The sequence below is a fragment of the Sycon ciliatum genome, chromosome 10, assembly GCF_964019385.1.
Source record: "Sycon ciliatum chromosome 10, ocSycCili1.1, whole genome shotgun sequence".
Classification (NCBI taxonomy): domain Eukaryota; kingdom Metazoa; phylum Porifera; class Calcarea; order Leucosolenida; family Sycettidae; genus Sycon; species Sycon ciliatum.
Genome location: NC_088652.1, coordinates 22,868,048 through 22,890,008, shown reverse-complemented (window position 1 = coordinate 22,890,008; position 21,961 = coordinate 22,868,048). Strand labels below are relative to the sequence as shown.

At 47.0% G+C, this 21,961-nt stretch overlaps 2 protein-coding genes across 2 annotated transcripts in view; one reads left to right on the top strand and one right to left on the bottom strand.

The window, feature by feature from the left end:
* The window catches only part of LOC135825911 (epithelial cell-transforming sequence 2 oncogene-like), a 35,558-nt gene extending 34,548 nt beyond the window's left edge, over nt 1-1,010 (top strand). Inside the window, exon 30 of the mRNA XM_065338548.1 lies at nt 496-1,010. The gene's annotated coding sequence lies outside the window, so the exon portion shown is untranslated. The remainder of the gene's footprint in view (nt 1-495) is intronic.
* A 572-nt stretch (nt 1,011-1,582) lies between these two features.
* Nucleotides 1,583-21,651, bottom strand: LOC135825912 (putative molluscan insulin-related peptide(s) receptor). The gene is made up of 14 exons (XM_065338549.1): nt 21,073-21,651; nt 19,796-19,932; nt 18,603-18,705; nt 18,162-18,305; nt 16,662-16,777; nt 15,748-15,878; nt 14,003-14,097; nt 13,447-13,512; nt 11,725-11,814; nt 10,556-10,668; nt 6,953-7,062; nt 5,609-5,768; nt 4,833-4,969; nt 1,583-3,307 (listed from the first exon to the last, which is right to left on the bottom strand). Exons 1-14 carry the CDS (start codon nt 21,209-21,211, stop codon nt 2,668-2,670), a joined length of 2,181 nt encoding a protein of 726 aa, XP_065194621.1. The 5' UTR covers nt 21,212-21,651; the 3' UTR covers nt 1,583-2,667.
* Nucleotides 21,652-21,961: the final 310 nt, after the last annotated feature.

Genomic DNA, 21,961 nt, shown 5'->3' with positions numbered 1-21,961 from the left:
ATCGACTCCCTGGTTTGCACCCGCTAGCCATGAATGATGCCTAGCTTTGTGCAACTCCTTTCCTGGACCTACATTGGATGTGTGGGCGCTTCTAAGAGGGTTGGCCAATGCAAGGGATTCTACAATATTCCGAGCATTGAATTGAGAACCACCGGCTCAAGAGGGGTTCAAACCCTTGATCTTCGGCTTCGTAGACTGACGCCTTATCGCTTGGCCATTGAGCCAGTTGTACTCTGGTCAGTGAATGAGGTATACATGTATACCACATTTCCTCGATTATAAGTCGCACCCCCATTTTCAGGTTTCAGCAATTTTGTTTCGACATGATCACTTCAGTAGTAAGTCCTGCTCTGTTGTGTAAATTTTGAATTTTTGTGTAAAAAAAGTGCGACTTATATTCAGGAAAAATACGGTAGCTACGGTTGATACTACGTTTATCATCATAACATGCATTTTTCTTGCTCTTCTTGTTTGTTATTTTGGTGTGTGATCTAGATCTGCTTTGACTCGCAAACAACATGAATGGACTCGAACTGCTCGTCGTGTCACCTTTTCAGCGACCCACGCTCCTACAGGTGGTCTTGAAATCACACCAAATCATTACAATTTGTATACAATTTGTAGCAACTACTGTCTGCTGTATTTCGAGCCTTTTCCCGAGATCAGATTCAAAACCTGTCTGGAAATTCTATGCATACCCCAAATCATTCCAAGTTTATGCTGTAATTTGAGCTGCATTATGATTCGACGATTCAAAACAAGTCTGGATAACTTTATGTTCAGTACTAATAATGTATTTTTCACCTTCAAAAAAATCACTTTTGACTGCCAGTCTGGATTTCCACTTGGATCAGCTTCAGCTATAATTTTTTAAATCTATATTTCGAAGGGTTTTCATGCTCTTATCATGACTTGATTGACCAGATTTTCACAAATCCTCTCCAAAGATTCAAAATTATTCATTATTATAATAATCAGCAGATGGAAACCTGTATAGGTGTATGGCAAATGAGCCGTCAGATGAGAAAACAGACCTTATCGAAAAACTGTACAGTGCAGAAAAGTGCACTTGAAAGTTGGCGAGTTTACCCACTGGTGCGTCTGGACAACCAAGCTACAAACCGTCTTATTTCAGTCAAATATCGGTCTTTTGGGACAATCCAAGTATGTAAATCGAAGAGAAAACTCCAAGGAATCCAATGCAGCAAGCGCGATCGTGGCACGATGCTGCGTTCCCGAGATGCGAAGCCTGCAAGATACGTCACGGCACTTTGCATTTCTACACGCGAGTCAAACGCTCCAGACCAGGGATTTCCCCCTTTTCAAGCAATCTACGATCTCGGCAACAGGCTCAGTCAGACGTCTTGGAAGCGCTCACTGCATCTTCACGAAAAAAATTGGGCGTCCTGGGATAATGGAGATGGAAATGGCGAGCGATTTTCGTGTGACGGCGCAAGTCTAGCGCTGAAGCGATGTCTGAAGCTTGTTGCGCTGGAGCTGTGCTTTATTTGCTATCGGATTTGGGCCCAACGGGTTGCTTGTAGCCAGAGCTTTCCAGAAAGCCCAAGTTTGTTGAAATCGGTCAAAGGAAACAGAAAATATTATCCAAAGTAGGTGAAACAATTGTTGGTATTGCACCCAAAATTGAGGTGCAATTTGTAATGGTCTCCTACTGTCGAGGCTATAACTTTACTTTCCCTGGTCCAAATCAACTCTAGTTTTCTGCATACGATTTCTGGTGCTCCTGGCAATCAGATAGCACCACAAACAAAAATATGACTTTTTTGTGATAAGGTCTGTTTTCTCATCTGACGGCTCAAATATCAACGAATTCGATATGTAAAAATTAAAGGTTTTGTAAAGCTGGTAGAAGGAACTGAGATTAGTGAATGGCGGAGAAATGGAATGAATTAGGTTCGAACAAATTTATGCATCCACAAAAACTGGTCAATGCTAGGGGGGGGGGGGATTCCTCAGTCTACGGAAAAATGGGGGGGGGGGGCATGAGATTAAGAAATACACAAAAAAATAGCACGTGTAAAATACGTAAAATACTGTGCAGCATAATATTTGTAGATATTTCGGTGAATTCGCGGCAATAGAGGGGGGGGGGGGGGGACTAGGACATTCAGCAGACAGCACAAACAGGCCTGGAATGTACGCAATACTCACGTAGGCGGAAATCTAACTATGACGCCATTGAATACAAACATCACCCCTTAGTTATACTCAAAAACAGTCTCAAGGAAATAATACCCGTGTCGAAATGGTTGCCTCTGTTCCAGAAGGCAAGGGCAAGGATATCCGTCCCGTCCCATCATCAGCTTGAGGTTGCACACAGGACATGTACCAAACTCTGGGATTCCATCCACCAGCTATTGAAAGGGTTGTGAGAAGTATGTGTATGACTGCATGGATATGTACAACACCATACCTAACGCCGGCGAGACCATCTGCTGCTTGTCCACAGGGCAAACGACCAGGCCAGGTCTTCCACCACTCTTTGCGTATGCATGATGACATGGAGGCCATGTACACACGTGCAGCTTGAGGTCTCTCATTGCCAGCGATCAGGTGCTGTCAATGATGACATCATGTAGCCTCTTGGCATCACTTGGCTTGGCATCACTTGAACTCATTATGACATCATTGATCTGGCCCGGCACGTCATAACTCGGCCTCTTCCGGGTCAGCATGGCCCTTACCATCCGTAACCGTTACCTCGGCTGGCATGGACGGCGCTCGGCTGTAGCGTGGGTCGATCGGCATCTCGTAACCAGCGGACGGCGAGCCGACGGTGTTGGCGGTGCATAGCATAGCTGCACCAGGCGGCGCAAACTCATTCCTGGGCCGGACCGGTGAGCTGAGGTGAGGCGGGACGTATCGGTCGTCTTCGTCGTTGTCGCAGGATTCCGCCTCGAGAGCCTTGGCTGCTGCTGCGGCTGACGGCTGTCCAGAGTGTACTGATGGAGTGTCACAACTGCTGTTCGGTGGTGCATGCATGGACTGACCAGTCGCTGGCCGTCGCTCCGCCGTCGGTCTCGGGATGCTCTCACCACTGTACGTGTGGATGCTGGGTGAGCCGTATCTGGCCGTGCTGGTTGTGCCGCCATTGGTCACCGTGGTGATCAACACGGCACTGCCCGCCGCTGAGCTGGGTTCGAGGGTACTGACGTCGCGGTAGATTGGCATGGCCATGATGTTCTCGTACAGCTGGTTGTTGCTCTCGCGCAGCATGCGCTTGATCTGCGAGAAGTGAGGACGCTTCTTCGGATCCTCTTCCCAGCAGGACAGCATCACGTGGTACCTGCAGAAATAGACGAACATGAAAACGGAAAAAAATTCCTCGGTCAGTCAGTCTTCCGATGAACATAGGGCTAGCTCCAGTTTGACTGAGCAAATACTCACCAGTAGCTCAGCTGATCAATGGATGTATATGTATACAGGTGGATGTGGCTGAATGCTTATTGTGATCAGCAATACTGTAGAACAGGTAATTTTAGCGACTATTAAATAATTTTAGCGTTTTCCCATTGTCAACCGGTTAGCGACGTTTTATTTTAGCGATTTGCAGCGATTTTACTCACGGATCACCAGTGCACTACGACTCGTACTATGTCTCAACAGATTAGCGACTTGAAACTTTAGCGAAAATGAGTCGATCGCTAAATTCGCTAGGGTTTTTACGTCGCTAAAATTACCCGTTCTACAGTAAACAATAGCCTAGAACTAGATGGAGATTACTGCAAGCAGATTGGCACACAAGATACTACCAATCGTTTCTGGCTACACCGTTGGGCAATGAAAAGTAATACGTGCTGGGGTTGGGGGCTGAAATCCCTCATTCATCTATGGCGAGCATGTGAACAGTGCTGATGCCAACAGGTGGTGGGAGGTGAGAGCAACACCAATAGTCACATTTCACACATCGCATGTCACTTTCTGACTTTGTGTTCCGCTGTAACACAGTTTTACCCTCTGGTTGCCAGGTGTAACCCTGCTTCTTTCTCTTTTCTCTCCCCTCTTGTTTACTCTCATCCAAGGCATTGAGAATACCCTGTGGACCCAGTATTCTGCTGGTTTCTATCAACATTAAAATATACACAAGTGATAGCGTTTTTAGGTGAAATCCAACCTCTTCACCACAGTTATACACACCTCCAGTACCCGTTAGTCGTGTTCGAATGTGTTGTTGCTGGTTCGATCCTGCCGCATATGACAATTTGGATTGTTTCGCATGTAGTGCAGTAAGTGTGTGCGCATGCTGCGCTTGTCGCGATCTCGTTTGCTAACGGATCAGCAGCTAAACAGACGGGTACCCTGATCACCCCTTTCACCCCTAATTTCATATTGCAACACTGCAGTATCTGCATTGGTGCCCGGTGATATCCATCTCCTGGAAGCTTGCAAAGCTGTCATCCAGTGATTGGATTTCACCTTGCAACTTTGTAGTATAATCATGCATTGGTGCCAGGTAAAATCCGAGCCCTGGAGGTGTGTATAACTGTGGTGAAGAGGTTGGATTTCACCTAAAAACGCTATCACTTGTGTTTATTTTAATGACTCTGAAAAAACTCAATCTCATTCGTCTGAGTTGCTTTTTTTCTTTGTATATAGCTTGCAAACAGGTTACACAATGCCACGAGTGTTCTTCCAAGTCCAACGGAACAATTCCAGAGCTGTGTGCAGCCTTCCAAAAAAAGTCACAAAGTGTTTGTATACGGAGGAAATACACTACTGCCTGGTGAAGTACATCCCATAGATCTCAGCTTTACACGCTCCGGGAGGCTGGATTTCATCTATAACCATTCTACATGGCATGGCTGACTTACACAGGGTCCGGACAACGTGCTGGCTGTGAGAGACGATGTCCACTCTCTAGATACCTGACAAGATCAGCATTGGCTATACCGGGATAGGGCAGCATGCCTGTAGACATGATCTCCCACAGCAGTACTCCGTACGCCCACTGCACACCGCAATATGTATGAACGCATACGCATATGCACACACACAACACAGACACAGACACAGGAACACACACAGGGATACACATACACACACAGATGCATGGAGCAACACACGCACAACCAACCATGCACATCGACACATACGGATAAAAACACGCAAAGTCTAGGACATGATAAGCAAAGTTGCAACAGGACTTGCCAAACAATACTGTCACAGACAAAAGGGATCTTATCTTTCCGGCTGACAGTACATATGCTGCTCATGGAACAACATGGGGTGCTGGAGCAAGAATACAGGAGACAAGAAAGAGTCTCGCTGTGTTCTTGCTGAAATGTCAAGTTCACGCACGGTGGTGCCCCTCTGAAGTTTCATGCGTGGCAGGAAGAAATCTTCCCAATTCACTTTGCACCGAGTGACATCCCAACATGGAAAATGACTCCATTTTAAGTAAAAAGAAGAAGGAAATTATCGTGTCCGTTCCCAAAGGGAACTTACGAAGGCAGCGAACCCCTCTTTGACTCCATTTTTTTACTCCATTAAATCTCTTCTAGAGGCATTGTTTTGTCTTCATCATGACCTGAGCAGCACAAGGAGGAGAATGTCGTCATCAAAGAAGAGCATCCAGCATGCCACTTACCACATCGCTCTCCAGTGTAAACTTCTGATGGTTGATACTCTCCAGTGCTGTCCACTTGACCGGCATGCGTAGCTCAGAGTTCATGCGGTAGTACATGTCGTCCTGCATGTCACGCGCCAGACCAAAGTCAGCCACCTTCAACACTAGATCAGAGCTTAGCCTGTGCACAAACACAAACACGCACGCACGCACACACAGAGAATACATGAAAGGAATTATAAATCTCATGGCCCACATACTGTATTGCGTATAAAGTAGTGTTGAAACGAGCGTATCTATAACAAACGAGCGATCAGTTCCACTAACGAGCAACCTATCGAACGAGCTAACGAGTTTCATTGATGTGGCAAATATGATTTTTTGAATAATTTTTTTTCTAAGTTCGATTTTTTCAGCTGGTGCAAACTATCACCGCCGGCATTTGGGGTTGCTGCTGCTTCACTTCGGACTGCTGTTTGGTTTCGAGATGTCTTTTCAGCGCCGTCGTCGAGTAGCCTTTGTAAGAATAGACCGTTTTGCAAAGATTGCAAGTAGCCCTGGTCTTCGCTGCATCGCGGGAGAAAACGTCCAAACGACTGAGCGTAACTTTCACTCGAATGGAGAGGTGACCGAAGCATATCCTGCGACAGGTCAGCAGATGCGGAACAAGACATCAGTAGAGTCCACCAAAGCTGCAACGACAACTGAAACAACTCAAGTGTCGTGCAGGCATACAGTCACTGTAACTGCGAGTGATTTTCACTTTGCGCGGGACTGGACTCTCGATCGACCAGGAAGTCGTAAAATATTTTACGACTCCCCGGTCGACATATACTGCCATGTGTACGGAGTACGGTGTTCGTTAGTGCAAACGAGCTGGCCGCACAAACGAGCTGAGTTTCTGGCGAGCGAGCTAACGAGTATCCGGTGAGATCGTTTCAACACTAGTATAAAGTCAACAAATATTCGGCGCATATAAATTTTCGGCTATTTTCGGCCTGGGCATATTGGGCCAAAAAATTGCTGCGGCCAAAATTTTGTTTTTCAAAGTATAGTGTGACAGTGTCTGGCATCAGCAGTACAGGCCGAAAATATATTGCGGCCGAAATGTGCTTTAGCCCTGGGAGGCCGAAATTTGAACGGCCCGAACACTTGTAGACTTACGATAGGAGCCAGTGTCAGACTGACTTTCCAAATCTACACAAAAGCGACTATCCGAGAGGGTGTGTGTGTGCGTGCGTGCGTGCGTGCGTGTGTGTGCGTGTGTGTGTGTGTGTGTGTGTGTGTGTGTGTGCGTGTGTGTGTGTGTGTGTGTGTCAGATGGAGGTCCCACAGTCATGAACAAGAAAACCACATGTAACTTACAAGCAATTTCTTGCTGCAAGATCTCGATGCACAAAGTTCAACGAGGCTAGATATTCCATGGCGTTTGTGACTTGAATGCTGAAGTTGAGCAGCTGTTGATAATCAAGCGGCTGAAAGAGCAAGAGAGGAAAACAATAATCAGCTTAGCTGACATACATGTACACGCAGATCGTTCATGCAGGGCTTTCAAGGCAACAACATTTTCATGAAGATTACAACTTTTCTTTTAATGTGCGCTTACAGCTTTTTAAAAGTATTGATCCTCATGTCCTCCAAAGGGCACATCAATTTTAGGCCTTGTTCATTTGTACAACAGTACATAAAGTGTCTGTTGAAGGTGAACATTCATACCGTCTATTTTTTCTTGTCCTCATTAGGTTTACTATGAAGAGTTCGATAATTGCAGAGTGATTGAGGAAGAGTAGGCCTGTTCTAGACCACTCTTGGGCGTACGTAACATTCTATAGCCCCATGCATATGATCAAGCATTACAAGGGATGCACTTAGTGTGCGAAGAGTGCTCAAAATGCAGCGGAGGCAGAGCGTAAAACAGTGGACAGAAGGGCTCTGTGATTGCAACTCGTAGTTTCATGCACAGCCCTGCAATCATCAGGTCTGATGGTTACACGGTGGTGCACGAAACTCATGAAACTCCAAGTTGCAACCGTAGAGGTTTCTGTCCACTACTTGACCAGACAAGCACAAAAAAGGCTTGGTTATAAACGAGATGGTCATAAATCACATCATGGTTAAATATCACAAATGTCGATTCAGCTTGTCCTATTGATTGCGGTTATCAAAATTAAAGGGGAACTACACCCAAAAATCAAAACTTCATGGTCCGTAGAGTTTTGGACGCTGAGTCGAATGGTGAAGGTCCCACTTCGATCCGACCAAGCGTTCTTGAGATATATCAGTTTGCAATTGTCCTTTTCGGGTCCGTGCCGTGACGTCACAAACCCGTGACGTCATTGAGACTTGGTGATCCTTTGGCCAGATCCAGAAACACTGGGATTTCGCATCTTCTTTCTGTTTGTCCATGGAAGAAGAGGGTATTTGTGTCATCATGGCTTCTGGCTGTGTTGTTGGCTACTATAATCTTACTGGTAACCCCCCTGGGATGAACCTGCACCAATTTCTGAAGGATTGTGCTTGGCACAGGCCGAGCAGTGCACCATAGCAGCTATCAAGCGACATAATTATTTGCTTGACAATTTAGGGACTACAATGTAAATCCTTCGCGTGTGTTCCAGCCATTTGGCAGAGGAGGATTTTCAGGAGGAATATTATGGCACTCATCCGATGCGGACGCTGGTGGATGAAACTGTGGTGCGTCCTTTTTCGCACGCCACACTGTGAAGTGTCAGTCGAAAAGCGGAGGTGAGTGCAATATTTCAAAAACACTAGCTACTGTATGTAGTTCTTTCTTTTCCAAAGCATTTGTAGAATTGTTTTGGACTACATCACTACGAAATGTGAAGCTTTCCGAAACCGGCCTGATGAGGTGGACGGCAGTAGATCTCCTGTTTCCCTAGGCTATGCTGCGTGCGATCGATGAACCTGTCTGCGATTGCTGTTCTTGATTTTACAGGAAGAAGATCAAGAGCGGCTGTACCATCGGTCGCAGTGACTCACTGTTGAGCTACGACCACTGCCACCGCCCCAAGGTTATAGGAAGGACTGTTTGCAGCGCCAGCGCCTCTAGCTGGCATGTTTTTTTCCTGTATGAACACACAGTATGTACTGCTGATAAGCTACATCACGCAATGACCCGCAGTTCAAGGAGAGAAGATAGTCCACATACCGGCAACGGTGTACACCTATTCGGGAACTCGTTGGGTTTTCTCAGTATGGATGCAGATGAGAGCCAGACATTATTATTATTGTGTGTATGCGTGCAAGCGCGTGAGTGTGTGCGCGCGCACGCGCGTGAGTGTGCGCGCACGAGCGTGAGTGTGTGCGTGCGCGCGCCCGTGCGCGCACGTGAGTGTGTTTGCGCGCACGCGCGTGAGAGACAGACATTATTATTATTTTGTGTGTGGGTGCACGCGCGTGTGTGTGCGGGCGCACGCGCGTGACACTGAGTGTGTGTGCGCGCGCATGCGCGTGAGTGTGGGTGTGTGCGCGCATGCGCGTGAGTGTGTGTGTGTGCGCGCACATGCGTGTGCTTTTGTGTAATGTAATATAACATTCCAAATATATTCACGTCATCTATTCTGTGTTCTCCTTTATGTCATTCTCTCCCCATTTGCGGGAGGGACATGGAATGACAAGTAGTGGATGCATTGCCGTTAGTGATCCTGAGGGATGTGTGGGTATGCAACCAAGTGCATGAGTGCGCGCATGTGTGCGTGCACGAGCATGTGCACAGGCACTTGTATGCTTATGCACTCGTGTGCGCACGCGCTTGTGAAATTGCGTGTCTGCGTGCGTGAGCATGTGTGACTACTATACTATGTGCCCACCAAGGTGAGCACATGTGCGTGCGTGTGTGTGGGGCGCAGGCGGATATGTGCACACATTTTAGAATGATAATCAAGGACAGAGCTGTTCCGGTAATGCAGTCATGAGACACCACAGTAGGGCAAAACGCACTCAATATGCTACTGTGCTGCTGCTGCTGCTAGAGTGCACAGCGTAATTGTTGGTACACAGCTACGTGAAATACAAGAGAACGTCTCAGCATTCTGTAAAGACTAAGTGATAATGCAAAAGGTGAGAATGTATTTCGCCACAATACGAATTGAGTGCAGTCCACTTATGTGAGATAAAGCACAAGTGAACCGATACACATTGCACGACTTGCACGGAGATAATGCTAGCCATGTTACGCAGCAAACTCCATGTACAGGAGTACGAGTGAGGAGACTATTGATCTGAGTACTGTGCGAATACAAAATTTCACACAATTTACGATATGAAGAGAACGATTCGATTTGTGAGCATTACGTAGGACTATACTGTGAAAACACTTACGGATTGTCAGGGTTGTCTGAGCTGCTTTGGCTGCCGCTTCATTTCGAAAAAGCCCAGCCAACCGGTTGCCAGATGTTGCTGATGGAGAGCGACTTCTCCAATTGCAGTAATTTCTGCTTCATCCACATTTACAGCCCGATTGGAAGCCACCGCTTGCGCTGCCATATCCTTTCCTGAAAATTTCGGCTCATGCCCGAAGCCAAACATTTTCAGCTCAGGCTCTGAGCTTTCAAGCTCGTCTGATACGTCGGAATCGCTCATGGTGAGGACGTCTTTGTCAGAACTATTCCTTTCACATACGAAAATACCTGTACTTCTGAGCTTGGCCCAGGCAAGCAAGTCTCAATGACGTAGAAGGGTGTGTTGGGGGTGTGTCGCGGCCGCATGACGTCATGGCGCGTCCCCCGAAAGTACAATTTAAACCGAAGATATCTCAGGAACGCTTGGTCGGATCGAAGTGGGACCTTCACCATTCGACTCAGCGTCCAAAACTCTACGGACCATGAAGTTTTGATTTTTGGGTGTAGTTCCCCTTTAAATATTGCTGATAAATGAGTGTTATTATCATTGACATACCGCCCAAATGTCTATACCCCAGTACCCTGGAAGATACACACCGCTACCTACCTCTGACGTGGGAGACACCGTAGGGTTGTGATCATTCAAATACGTGTGCAAGTCGCCATTGGCCATGAACGGGACAACGATCATAGGAGCTTCGTTAGGCTGGAAGCACACGCCTGCAGAGAATATTACACACACACAGGCACACACAAACACAGCGGGGAGAACGCGCGCACGCATGCATGCATGCAAAAACAAACATACAAACACGCATACACAAAAAAAGAGCTGGATTATTATCGGATAAGATAAACGACGAAGGAAATGAAAACTGCACTGAAACTGAACTTCCCACATCAGAGCCAGCCGTCAGCCACAACAAACTAATGAACCTGAAGGGAACTAGGGATGTGACCTACTCTAGCACACCGCAGTAAGCAGATCCCCCGCTACCTTCAGCAGCCAAATATGACAATAAAGGCACTGGCTTTGGCATGGCTCGACCAGACAAATTTCCCCAAATTCTCCTTGCTTTCGACCACTGACTATAACACGACTGAGCCATGGCAAGATTCTCTTAACCAATATTCTGCTACACATTCAGAAAAGGAATCCATTCAAGGTTATCAGTGCCTTCCACACTGATTCACCAATGAGCATCACCAATTCAGAGTCTCCCAGCTAGACCCTTGCAAAGGAAGGAATGAGGGAGCATCCTTGCTGCAGTCATCAACCAATAGTTGCCCAGGTGCTGACTTAGGATGACATAAGTGGATATGCTGTGAGCGGTACAAGTGTCGGGGATGCGCGCGTAACTCTACGAATGTCACAGGGGAAATGGGGTATCACTGTTGTTGGGTACGAAAAGGTTGTAGAACGTACGGGAGGAGGTACCTAACACTGTGAAAGCAAGCTTAGGAAGTCGCGCACATGAGTACCATAATCTACAGATTGCACAAGGTAATATACTAGAAGTTACTTTCAACGGTAGAAATCACACCCCATTGGTTGCCAGTTCTCCAACCAAGGCGCTGGACCAACCTTGAAAGGAGTGCAATCCCTGTCAGCTGTGGTATATGATGAATACAGCGCTATAGACAGGGACACCCTGCACCCAATCTACCACTGCGTACTGCACTATAGGGTCACAGCGCTTCTTGCACTGCATCTCATGCCCACATCAAGGGATGCCGGAAGATAGTTCAGGAGTTCTGACAACTTCGGCAGCTCACCTCTAAGACAGAGTACGTTAGGGTGATGGAATTTCTTCATATACATGGCTTCCTCCAGGAACTTGACGACACGGTCGCTGTTTCCCGGATCTGAGTAGATGGAGCATAACAATTGGATCAGGCACACCAACATCCGCGCACATGATGTACACAGCGACACGCACAAACGGACACACACACACACACACACACACACAGAGCACGCACAGAGTACATCCCAGATCAGCACATAAATCAGGTCTCAAATAACCTTACTGCAAACAAAGCAGTTTTACTAAACATGCAACTACTTCCTCCGCGTCATTAAAATTGTCGCTTCGCACATCGCAATATTTGAGACTTGGCTCGTCTTAGTCAGACTGTCGGAATCGCTGTTTTCTGTGTTCGAACACTGGTGCGACCCTTCCTGCGCAATGTCGACTTGTCACTGAAGCCGTGGTGGTCTCGGACTTTGTCGGAGCGCTCTTCCGCACCAAGCAAATTCATCACGCTCCGCACTATTCCGCCCCAGAGCGCATTTCGTTTTCTGGAGTTTGTGCCGTCCAACATCGTTCGCGTGGGCATATATCAAGACTGCAAGCTCGGGTATAAGAATCCTGGTATCTCTCCTGAATACGAAATGCTGAAGTTGACGATGGCAAGAACAAAGCGGTCTCAAATTCCTAAAATTCGCTACTTGTGGCGCATGTGGCTGCGAAGGCAGCAGGTCTGGAAACACCAACAAAATCAGCGAAGCGCTTGCCAAGGAAAAAAGGTGCGAAACTGCTCACCCTATCCCGCTGGAAGGTCGTTACAGTGTACTTGAAAAATGCTAGCTTGCCTTCGTCGCCTGCCACCGGAGGCATGGATAGCTTGAAAACGAAGTTTCTTGACCTGAATTTGACCACCTTCTTGTTCAGCGTATTGTTGAGTGCTGAAGGGTCTGCCTCAAACTCTGATGAAGACGTCGACCTTAGCTGCAAGTGTAGAGAAGCGGGGGGCCACAAACTAAAGCTTGGTCCGTCGACAATGCTCTGCCTCAATTTCTAGCTGATTTCTTTGCCCTTCGAGTGGACAAAATAAATTCGAAAAATCGCTCTGGGAAGCGACAATTTTAATGACGCGGAGGAAGCATTATTATTATACGCCTTCCTGCGTTGAAGTGTAGCAGCAGTATGCTGCGCCCCCAGCTTCACTTATGCAGAAAGGCTTGGGTGAGAGGAGACGGGCTAGCATGCAATATGATGCATAATTCAGTTTGACATTGTAATAGCCTGCCTACCAACATCTGCTGGTGGAAAATGCAGAGATTCACTGGGTTTCTTATTACGAAACGCCTACAGTCGTCGAGACACCCGGAGCAGTGTTTCCTTTGATGCAAATCAAACCAATCTTCTCGTGCTTTATGTTTTTAGTCGTGATAAATATCTAGAATGATTCATTGCCTGATGGTCCCGCAAGCATGACACTTAACTCGCAACAAAGCCTTGTTGAACCATATTTGCACCACAACTGCTGACATCAAGTGCCAGAACGCTTGTAATGCCAGCGGAAATATTGGCGGATGTCTCGACGTCATCGGGCTGTTCTCAAACCTGGTTTTGTATTGTATTTATTTAGAGTAGCAACCTGAACAGGCAAATTGCCTAAAGACAATGGCACCACTGTAGAAAAAGCGAATGAAGAGGAGATGAAAAAAAAACAGAAGTACAAGAGATGAAAAGAACTATTCGATTCTCTTACCTTTCATGATCTTCACGGCCACCTTCTCGACACCGATCAAACCTTCCCGCACCACACCAAATGCACCTGCAAGGACAATGTAATGAACAGAGTAGGAGAATAATGAGCTCCTAGAATCCCAGAGGGTACCAGCAAAATCTTCCTGTGAATCCATACATGGGCAGTAGCCCTTTGTGTAACCCACCATACACACTTCACACACAAACTAGCAAGCGGGGAGTCCTAAAACACAATATAATTCGGATTCAATTTCTTGTATTTCCAAACTTAATGGGGATTCCAGGGCTGCCACGTTTCTGTTGCAAGAAATCTGAACAGGATCCGTGGGTGTCCCCAGCCAGGTGTGGAGGAACAAGGAGGCAGCGCTTCCTTTATAAGGCCACGCATTTGTAGGATTCACAAGAGCCTGAAACGATAGATTAGGGCACTTTCTGGAACAGTCCTAGTAAGAAAGTGTAGATTGTTTTCGTAAAACAATTTGAGCAAATCCGAGAATTCGGAACAAGTGGCAGCCCCGGGATTCCACCAGCTAAATACGATTCCAATGGTATCCTACCTTTTCCCAAGTCCCGGCCAAGAACCAAGTCGTCTATGTCAACCAGGACGTCATCGAACATTGACTGCTTTGGAGGTGCTGTTTTTCTCCTTCCCCTGATCACGAGAAGAGACAACGAGCATAGCAGAAAGTGAGCAGTCAGGCACATAAATATGCATATACGGTACAACCGGAAAATTTGGGTGGAGATTTATTTTCGGTAACTCCTGCACAGGTAATTTTTACCTAAAATAAAACGCCAACTAAAATTCAACCACGCAATGCCACACAGTGTGTAAAATGCATTTTCGGATCTGGAAAACTGGTTTACTGAAATTCGCGCTACCAACCCTTTTTTTTAGAAATACCGAACATATTAGACCATCGAAAATTCTCAGTTTTACAGTACATCACTTGTTTCTCCTCGTACGTCTTCTAATACCAACACACTCCTATACTGGGCGGAGGCAAAGCAGTTATGTTTCTCTTCGGCACCCCAATCAAAACAACAACCAGCCCGCAAGTCATTTCGACAGCAAGCCAGCCAGCCAGCCAGCCAGACAACCATCAGCAAGTCACACAGTTTATTTAGTCATACTTCAAAGTACTCGCGCCAAGGCGAGTCATTTCCTTTTCAGAGATCCTGACTTGACCCCCTTCCAATACGCAGTTGCAACCCCAAGGTATGTGTCAGATCCCCATACAAAAGTGGCCTTTGCAAGATTTCCTGAATGCATGATAAACACATGGTCTGTTGGTTGTGATCACCTATGCAAGGGACCACTTGTCATTCAGGCAATTGGACTCCTACACAGGTGGTCCCTCACAGAGGTAGTCTTCTATACAGGTGGTCTCTCACACAGGTGGGTTTCTACACAGGCGGTCTCTCACAAAGGTGGTTTTCTACACAGGTGGTCTCTCACACAGGTGGGTTTCTACACAGGTGGTCTCTCACACAGGTGGTTTTCTACACAGGTGGTCTCTCATACAGGTGGTTTTCTACACAGGTTGTCTCTCACACAGGTGGTCTTCTACACAGGTGGTCCCGTACACAGGCGGCATAAATCATTAGAAAATGACACGGCTAGCTGATGCTGATAGCCGTGCAGTTCAAAATCGTCTACCATGACGCGAAGCGTCAAACTCATCGTGCAGCAATAAGACTCAGCCGGGGCTACAACATGTGACTTTCTTGAGAGACGCCTTCGATCTGGGAGAATGTCCTTTGAGTGCCCTCGTTTTTGTGTTGCAAGAAATTTGGCCGCACTAGATCCTCTACGACAACGGCTATCACTTTGCGACTGCATTGCGAGCAGAGCCAACATACTTGAAGCTGCCATTCTCCAAACAAGCCAAGAGACCATCAAACTACTTCCGGCAAAACAATCCTTTTGCTATTGTAGTATTGAGTACGTATTGGGATATCGATATTTCCTCAACATTCTGAGATAGAACATTTTTCAATTTCCCCGCGCCACACGCTAGATCACGTGGACCAGGGATTCGTGAAATACCGGTACTTTGCGACTCCACGCTAGTATGGTCCGGCGACGCGTGCAAAGATTTGCAAAGTCTTGTGTGAATCTGGTGGGCGGCTTGTCCACTTTGGCACAAATGTGTCATCGTGCATTTACACGTCGTGTGAATACCCTATAGACAGTATACACACGTTGGCGGTCAACAGGTTGGTCCGGCCACGGCCTGACCAACTGGACCGGTTCCGCCGGAGGCCTGGGATAAGAGAGCAGCAGTGACCGTTGACCTACCTCCAGTGCTTTCGCCCGTACACTTCTAGCTTGATGGCCATTATGACAACCAGGACGATCAAAGCGCCCAGGCCGATGATGATGCCAATGAGTGCACCTACGCTGAGGCCACCATCACCACCGCTTGAATCCTACATGACAAACGGGAATGGGGAGTAATGAGTAAAAGACACAATCAGACAGATAAGCACAGGAGAAATAAAACGCACAATGTCGTTTTCGGTAAAGAAACCGCTCGCCAGTATTGTGAACAAGACGATTCAAGATGTTTAAACATGTATATTGGCTACATTCCATTCATCTTCCTCTCGAACCAATGAACATTTCATTCAGTGATTTTTTTCGGTGAGCAACAGGAACACTCGCTGACCGTCCATGTTAAACCAGCCGCACAGTGGTAACAGGGCTGGAGGTCTGTTGCAATACTAAATGACCAGGTTCAATCACCGTGACTACTCCTTTTAGGCAATGCAGCTACACTCACACCTCAGTTATCTGGGCCCCAAAGGTACGGGCACTTCGGTCTACCGGGTACCCTTTGGGCGAGTTTTAGTGGAAATAATGTTATTAGATAACTACTCTTTTGTCACTTTTTGTGGCAATAGTGACGTCATGTGCCAAATCTATGGCATGATTTCCCCATCAAAATGTATGTGATTTGGAGTTACGGACATTTCAAAGTTACGGCCAGTGCTCGGTCCCGGACCGCCCGGATAAACGAGGTAGTACTGTCTAGACTACGAGACACTGTCACCGACAACTATCTCTTATTGGCGATGGTGCCATCGGGAGAATAAAGAATTGAAACAAACTGTACTACTTTCGAAAAAAGCTATGTGAAGCATTCGTCAAAATATCCAATTTTATTCGTGTGAGATTTTAAGCAGATAATGTATTGAGTGCAATGAACTCACGTCTGTTCCAGGCTGACCCACTGTGGGTGCGGCAGAAGTAGTGGCAATATTGGGCTCTCTGTCTGGTGGTGACGTTGTCGGTGGCACTGTCGTAGGCAGTGTGGTCGGAACAAAGCCTAAAACACACACACAAACACACAGACGCACGCACACACACGCACGCACACACACACACACACACCAACACAATTACACACAGGCACACATGCACATGCACACACACACACACACACACACACACACACACACACACACACACACACACACACACACACACACACACACACGCACGCACGCACGCACCCACGCACACACACACGTTTGCACTCATCTGCTATGGTCATTCTATCAATGCTTAATAAGCCTCAGCTGAGGTAGCCTAAAACTGAGTTATTGATTCACCCGGGGCTAGTCAGGTGAAGAGCTACTGCTGCTAACTACAATGAAACCTGTCTAAGGCGACCGCTCAAGGGACTTTCAAAGTGTGGTCTCTGTAACCAGGTGGTCTCCTTATCCAGTGTCATTTGACTGGAAATAGCATCCCTTGGTCCTGGTTGCAGTGGTCTTCTGGGACAGGCGGTCGCCTTATCCGAGTGGTTGCCTTGACAGGCTTAAACCACTTACCGTAACTCCGATCTCACGAATATGTTAGTGGAGGTGCTAGCTACTATCCAGTTCAGTGCTCCAACTTTTGTGGCTGCACATCATCCGGTTCTACATTGACTTGTCTGTACAGATAGTTTATTGAGTTGCGCTGATGGGGGTTAGGAGAATAAGGAGATACATCTCGCTAATTCTCAAACCTACTGGCACATGTGCCGAAAGCCTATTAGCTATATGTGGCCCTTGTGCCTTGTCGCCAAAAGTTCCCGGCTGACTGTGGTCAGCAGCACCTCTGGAAAACCTGCTCCCAACTCCCAAGCAGGCCTTGTATCATATCTCGCATAACCACACACATCCGGTTCCCTCGCCTATCCGGATATTTTTGTGGAACCGGATGTGTGCGGTTAAGCGAGGTATGATACAAGGCCTGCTTGGGAGTTGGGAGCAGGTTTTCCAGAGGTGCTGCTGACCACAGATGACATAATTATGCCGTAAATTGGTAACCAACAATTTTCTTCCAGATGGCGAGGGATCCGGATAAAAGAGGAGCGGATAAGCAATGTCTGACTGTACCAGACACAGTGGTATAGAGTGTTACTCAGTCACCACCTTTTTCTTTTCTCTTATTATCAGTGGGACCATTGTCATTAGGTTTAGGCCTGTTTTGGAACTCCACTCTAAATAAAGCCAAACAACAACAACAACAACAACAACAACAACAACAACAACAACAACAACAACAACAACAACAACAACAACAACAACAACAACAACAACAACAACAACAACAACAACAACAACAACAACCACCTTAGACCAGGCCTTCGGGCTTGGCGGTGGTGTTAAGTAAACACGTTAACACTATCCTGTGAATTGCACAATCCAGCGGCTACTCACCGGAGCAGTCTTCATGAAACGTCAGCATGACGTCCCCTTGCTGTGTTGCACCTCCATTCAGCGGCACGGACGTGTAGTGTATAGTGGTACGTACACGGGAAAACGTTGAACCGGCCTCGTTGCAAGTGACTCGAAGGTAGCCGACTGCAACGTACATGCACAAAGAAATACCGCCCATGAAACCAACAACCATTCACTGAGTTCTAAGCCTACAGTAGAACTCTGATCAAGACACACTCCCATGGGCAGCAGGAAAGCGTACATCATTTCCCAGTCATGGGGGATGATGCAAGGTTCGAAAGCGGAGGGGGGGGGGGGGGGGGAGATTGGACCCTCCAGCTGAAAAGCGAACAGTTAACACACGGGCATAGTACAGAATGTTCATACTCGTCGCCATGCAGCTGTGGGAACAAGACAAGGTGTCTACTGAGCATGGCCTACCTTCAGTCCCTGGTTTGAGCTGTGATGCGCTGGGCTGGACCGCTACTAGTACCTCAGCATCGCCGGTCAATGTCATCCATGTGATGTTCAGTGTGACATTCTCCTGAACATGCAAACACGAGCCCACACCAGCATGCAAACCCACACACTGTCTTAACCTGGTCAAACACCACAGAAGAATAAAACCTGCCCTAACCTGGTGCACTGGAAACTGTCCTGATATGACAGGAACCCGCTTGATTGGGATGCACATTAGATCCACAGGACTCTGGTGCAGATTTGCAGCCCAGGCCATTCTTATCTGCTCATGTACTACCGTCTATGCACAGCTGAGTGTACTAGTATATCGGTATGCTGAGCCGGGTGAAGTTCTAGCCGGTTCATTCTTCGGCGTACCGTTCTTTGGTGACCAATAGTACTATGGGAAGATACACAAGCCTGCTTAAACGTTCTCAATTTGCTCGTATCAACCACTCTCCTTCAGCCTAGAATTCAGAAACCCAGCATTACTGTAGAACAGGTAATTTTAGCAACGTAAAAACCCTAGCGAATTTAGCGATCGACTCATTTTCGCTAAAGTTTCAAGTCGCTCATCCGTTAAAACATTATAAGTGCACTGGTGATCCGTGAGTAAAATCGCTGCAAATCGCTAAAATAAAACGTCGCCAACCGGTTGACAATGGGAAAACGCTAAAATTAATAGTCGCTAAAATTACCCGTTCTACAGTATCCATGATCAGAGAGCGTGTGTTCTGCATGTGAGTGTGCCAGTAACTCCCAGCTCCACCGACGAGATCTAACAAGAGAGAAACAGCTACATGCAGCTGTCCGGAGATTGAGTAGTACCGAAAAGTACCGCCAGAGCGCCCCACCATCTCGTCCTTTCGTGGCCGCCTTGCGGAGGTGGATTCCTGTCTGTAGGTCATACGACACGGACCTTGTACAAACATTGCACATTGTGCAGTCAATCCGTACCCAGTTTACCTTCGAGCTCCACATAAAAGCATACCAAGTGTGACCTTAGTACCCGAAGGTTCTCACATCGTACAAACTTAGTAGCATTCTGCCATGCGATTTTCTTCCCTTGGCTGTAAAATCAAGGTGGGGTGCTCTCGCGAGACGGGGCGCTCTGGCGGTACTTTACGGTATACCTAACATAGAAGTGGGGTGGAATATACAGTGAAATTGCGTACCTCTGTGCCGACTTCGTACTGCCAGTGCACCTGTCCGTCAATGGAGTTCTGCTGGAAGAGATGACTTGCTATTCTTTGTTGTAGATCATTGACAACATTGTTGATGACTAATTTTCCACCATCAGGACTTTCTAGAGCTGAACGGGCAAAACAACAGTAATTTACAATGTAAGTAGACAAGTCCACAAGGAATGATTCTAGTTCATTGACACCTTTGACCTTTTGAGGCCCATCGCCGGAGGCGATGATAGCAATTCTACGGCAGAAGCCATAGCAACTTGTGCCGGGATTGCACCATTCAACAGCTTGCAAGGCTGAAGAATTGACTGTCACTATTCAGCCTGGTCTACACCATACAGCTATTTGAAGTGACTTTTTCTGGCCAGTGAATCCCTATTTTTGGTCTTTTCATTCCCTTTTCAACTTTGACATTGATTCTTGCCATGATATAGTACAATGTACATGTGTAGGTGCTCTTGTCCATCAATACCACAACGATAGAGGAACCAAAAAAAGTATCCAAAAAAATTTCATTCCGGCCGACCGAGTCTTCTTTTTGAGGGGTTGCCGACCGGAAACAAGCCTATTTTTTTTGTTTTGGCCTTATTCTTTGTCGCTCTCTTCAAAGTAATCCTCTCGCCGATACAAAATAGATCACCTCTGATGAGAATTTATCCCAGTCTGGGTGAACATTTCAATTACTTGTAGGAAACTAGCAAGGTGTGTATCCGCCGTACAGGACATGCACCCATTCTTCAGTAATTTTGTAAAAGCACCGACATGATGTGTGTTAGTGGCTATTACCTCACATCTCATAGAGAAGTCCTAATCATGGTTCACATCCTCTTTCAAGTGCCCAGAGCTAAATGTAGGCCCAGAAATGAGCTACGGTATGTTGTCCATATCAATGGGATTCAATTAGTTATGATCACACAACACTAGAGGAAAAAGGGATTTGTCCCTGCACGTTTTTGGACTAGCACATTTTCAAAGTTGAAGGTGTCAGAGAGAATGTAGCACCAGCAAGCCAATGTTCTGATTCGAAAACGGTCATACTTCGCGCATTAGGTGGAGAGGTAGCAGTGAGTGATAATAATAATATTATTATTATGATCTGGCTAGGGTTAGGAGCACAAATCCGCAGCATGCCAGTACACACTACCAGTGCAAACCATTATGATCCATTGTAAGGTGTGCAGGACTGGTACCGCAAACACAGCTTGAAAGTAACAGTTAATTCGTTCGAATGTGCCTCAACTAACTCATGGGCAACTTACTTGTGTTCAACCCTCGTATTCTGGATGTCTCCTCATCAGAAATTGAGAAATTGAACGCATGCGACCCTGCCATCATCGCCGACACGGCCAGAAGTATAGCTGCGGCCACATCCCGCGTCGCCATCGGCCCTGCCGTCATACACGATTCAGGATAGGATTCCCGTACTATACGCGGGCTGCGCCGATATTCACAGGACTTGCAGCAGAAATCGGGCAACTTCTTCTCGCTGAAAGACTAGAAACAGTCCTGACTGAGTCCTACAAGAAGTGATACAGTATTTCACGTTCACTTGATGCCGGCCTTTGCCCTCTGCCAGCTGCGAACATTTCCTTTTTTCGGAAGGAGATCAACCTCACTTACTCACTCTCTCTCTCTCTGGAGATTAGATTTAGCCTAAAGACAAGTCAGTGTTTGAATATATCTACGATGACTGAAGTCAAATGTTCTCCACAGTCGAGTCGGCACGGTTCACTACAAAAGAATTAGAGTAAATTTTGGCACCAGCAGCTACCAGCCAATGGCGCAGTTGCACTAGTGGGACTTCGGCCGCTCCGACCACACATCCAAGCGCTTCACACTCACACTCACACTCACACGTCCTACGTGCATTGATTCGACTCGAGATAAACCAGCCTGCGCTGCACGCAGAAAAGCGTTCGGACAACTGTCTGTGCCCGTGGACTGGCCGTGGCCTGCAAGCTGGGTGTGTAGCGACTACATGTACGTTGTAGTGTGGTCCTCACTCACAATCAGAGTCAGTCACACTCACTCCGCTGACATGTACAGCGTTTTGGCTGCAGCGCGTAGCGGCTCAGCGCGTTGTTAGTTTATCGTGTAGACAAGGCATGCTACCCGTGTGTAGTAGATCTACCCGAACCTCGGAATCGC

Excerpts from the sequence above, each read along its gene's own strand:
- LOC135825912 (XM_065338549.1), bottom strand. The coding sequence starts at position 21,211 with ATGACGGCAGGGCCGATGGCGACGCGGGATGTGGCCGCAGCTATACTT. Across the intron at positions 14,098-15,747 it reads TACGGGCGAAAGCACTGGAG|GGGAAGGAGAAAAACAGCAC; the intron begins GTAGGTCAACGG and ends TCTCGTGATCAG. Across the intron at positions 7,063-10,555 it reads CGGTGTCTCCCACGTCAGAG|CCGCTTGATTATCAACAGCT; the intron begins GTAGGTAGCGGT and ends TTGCTCTTTCAG.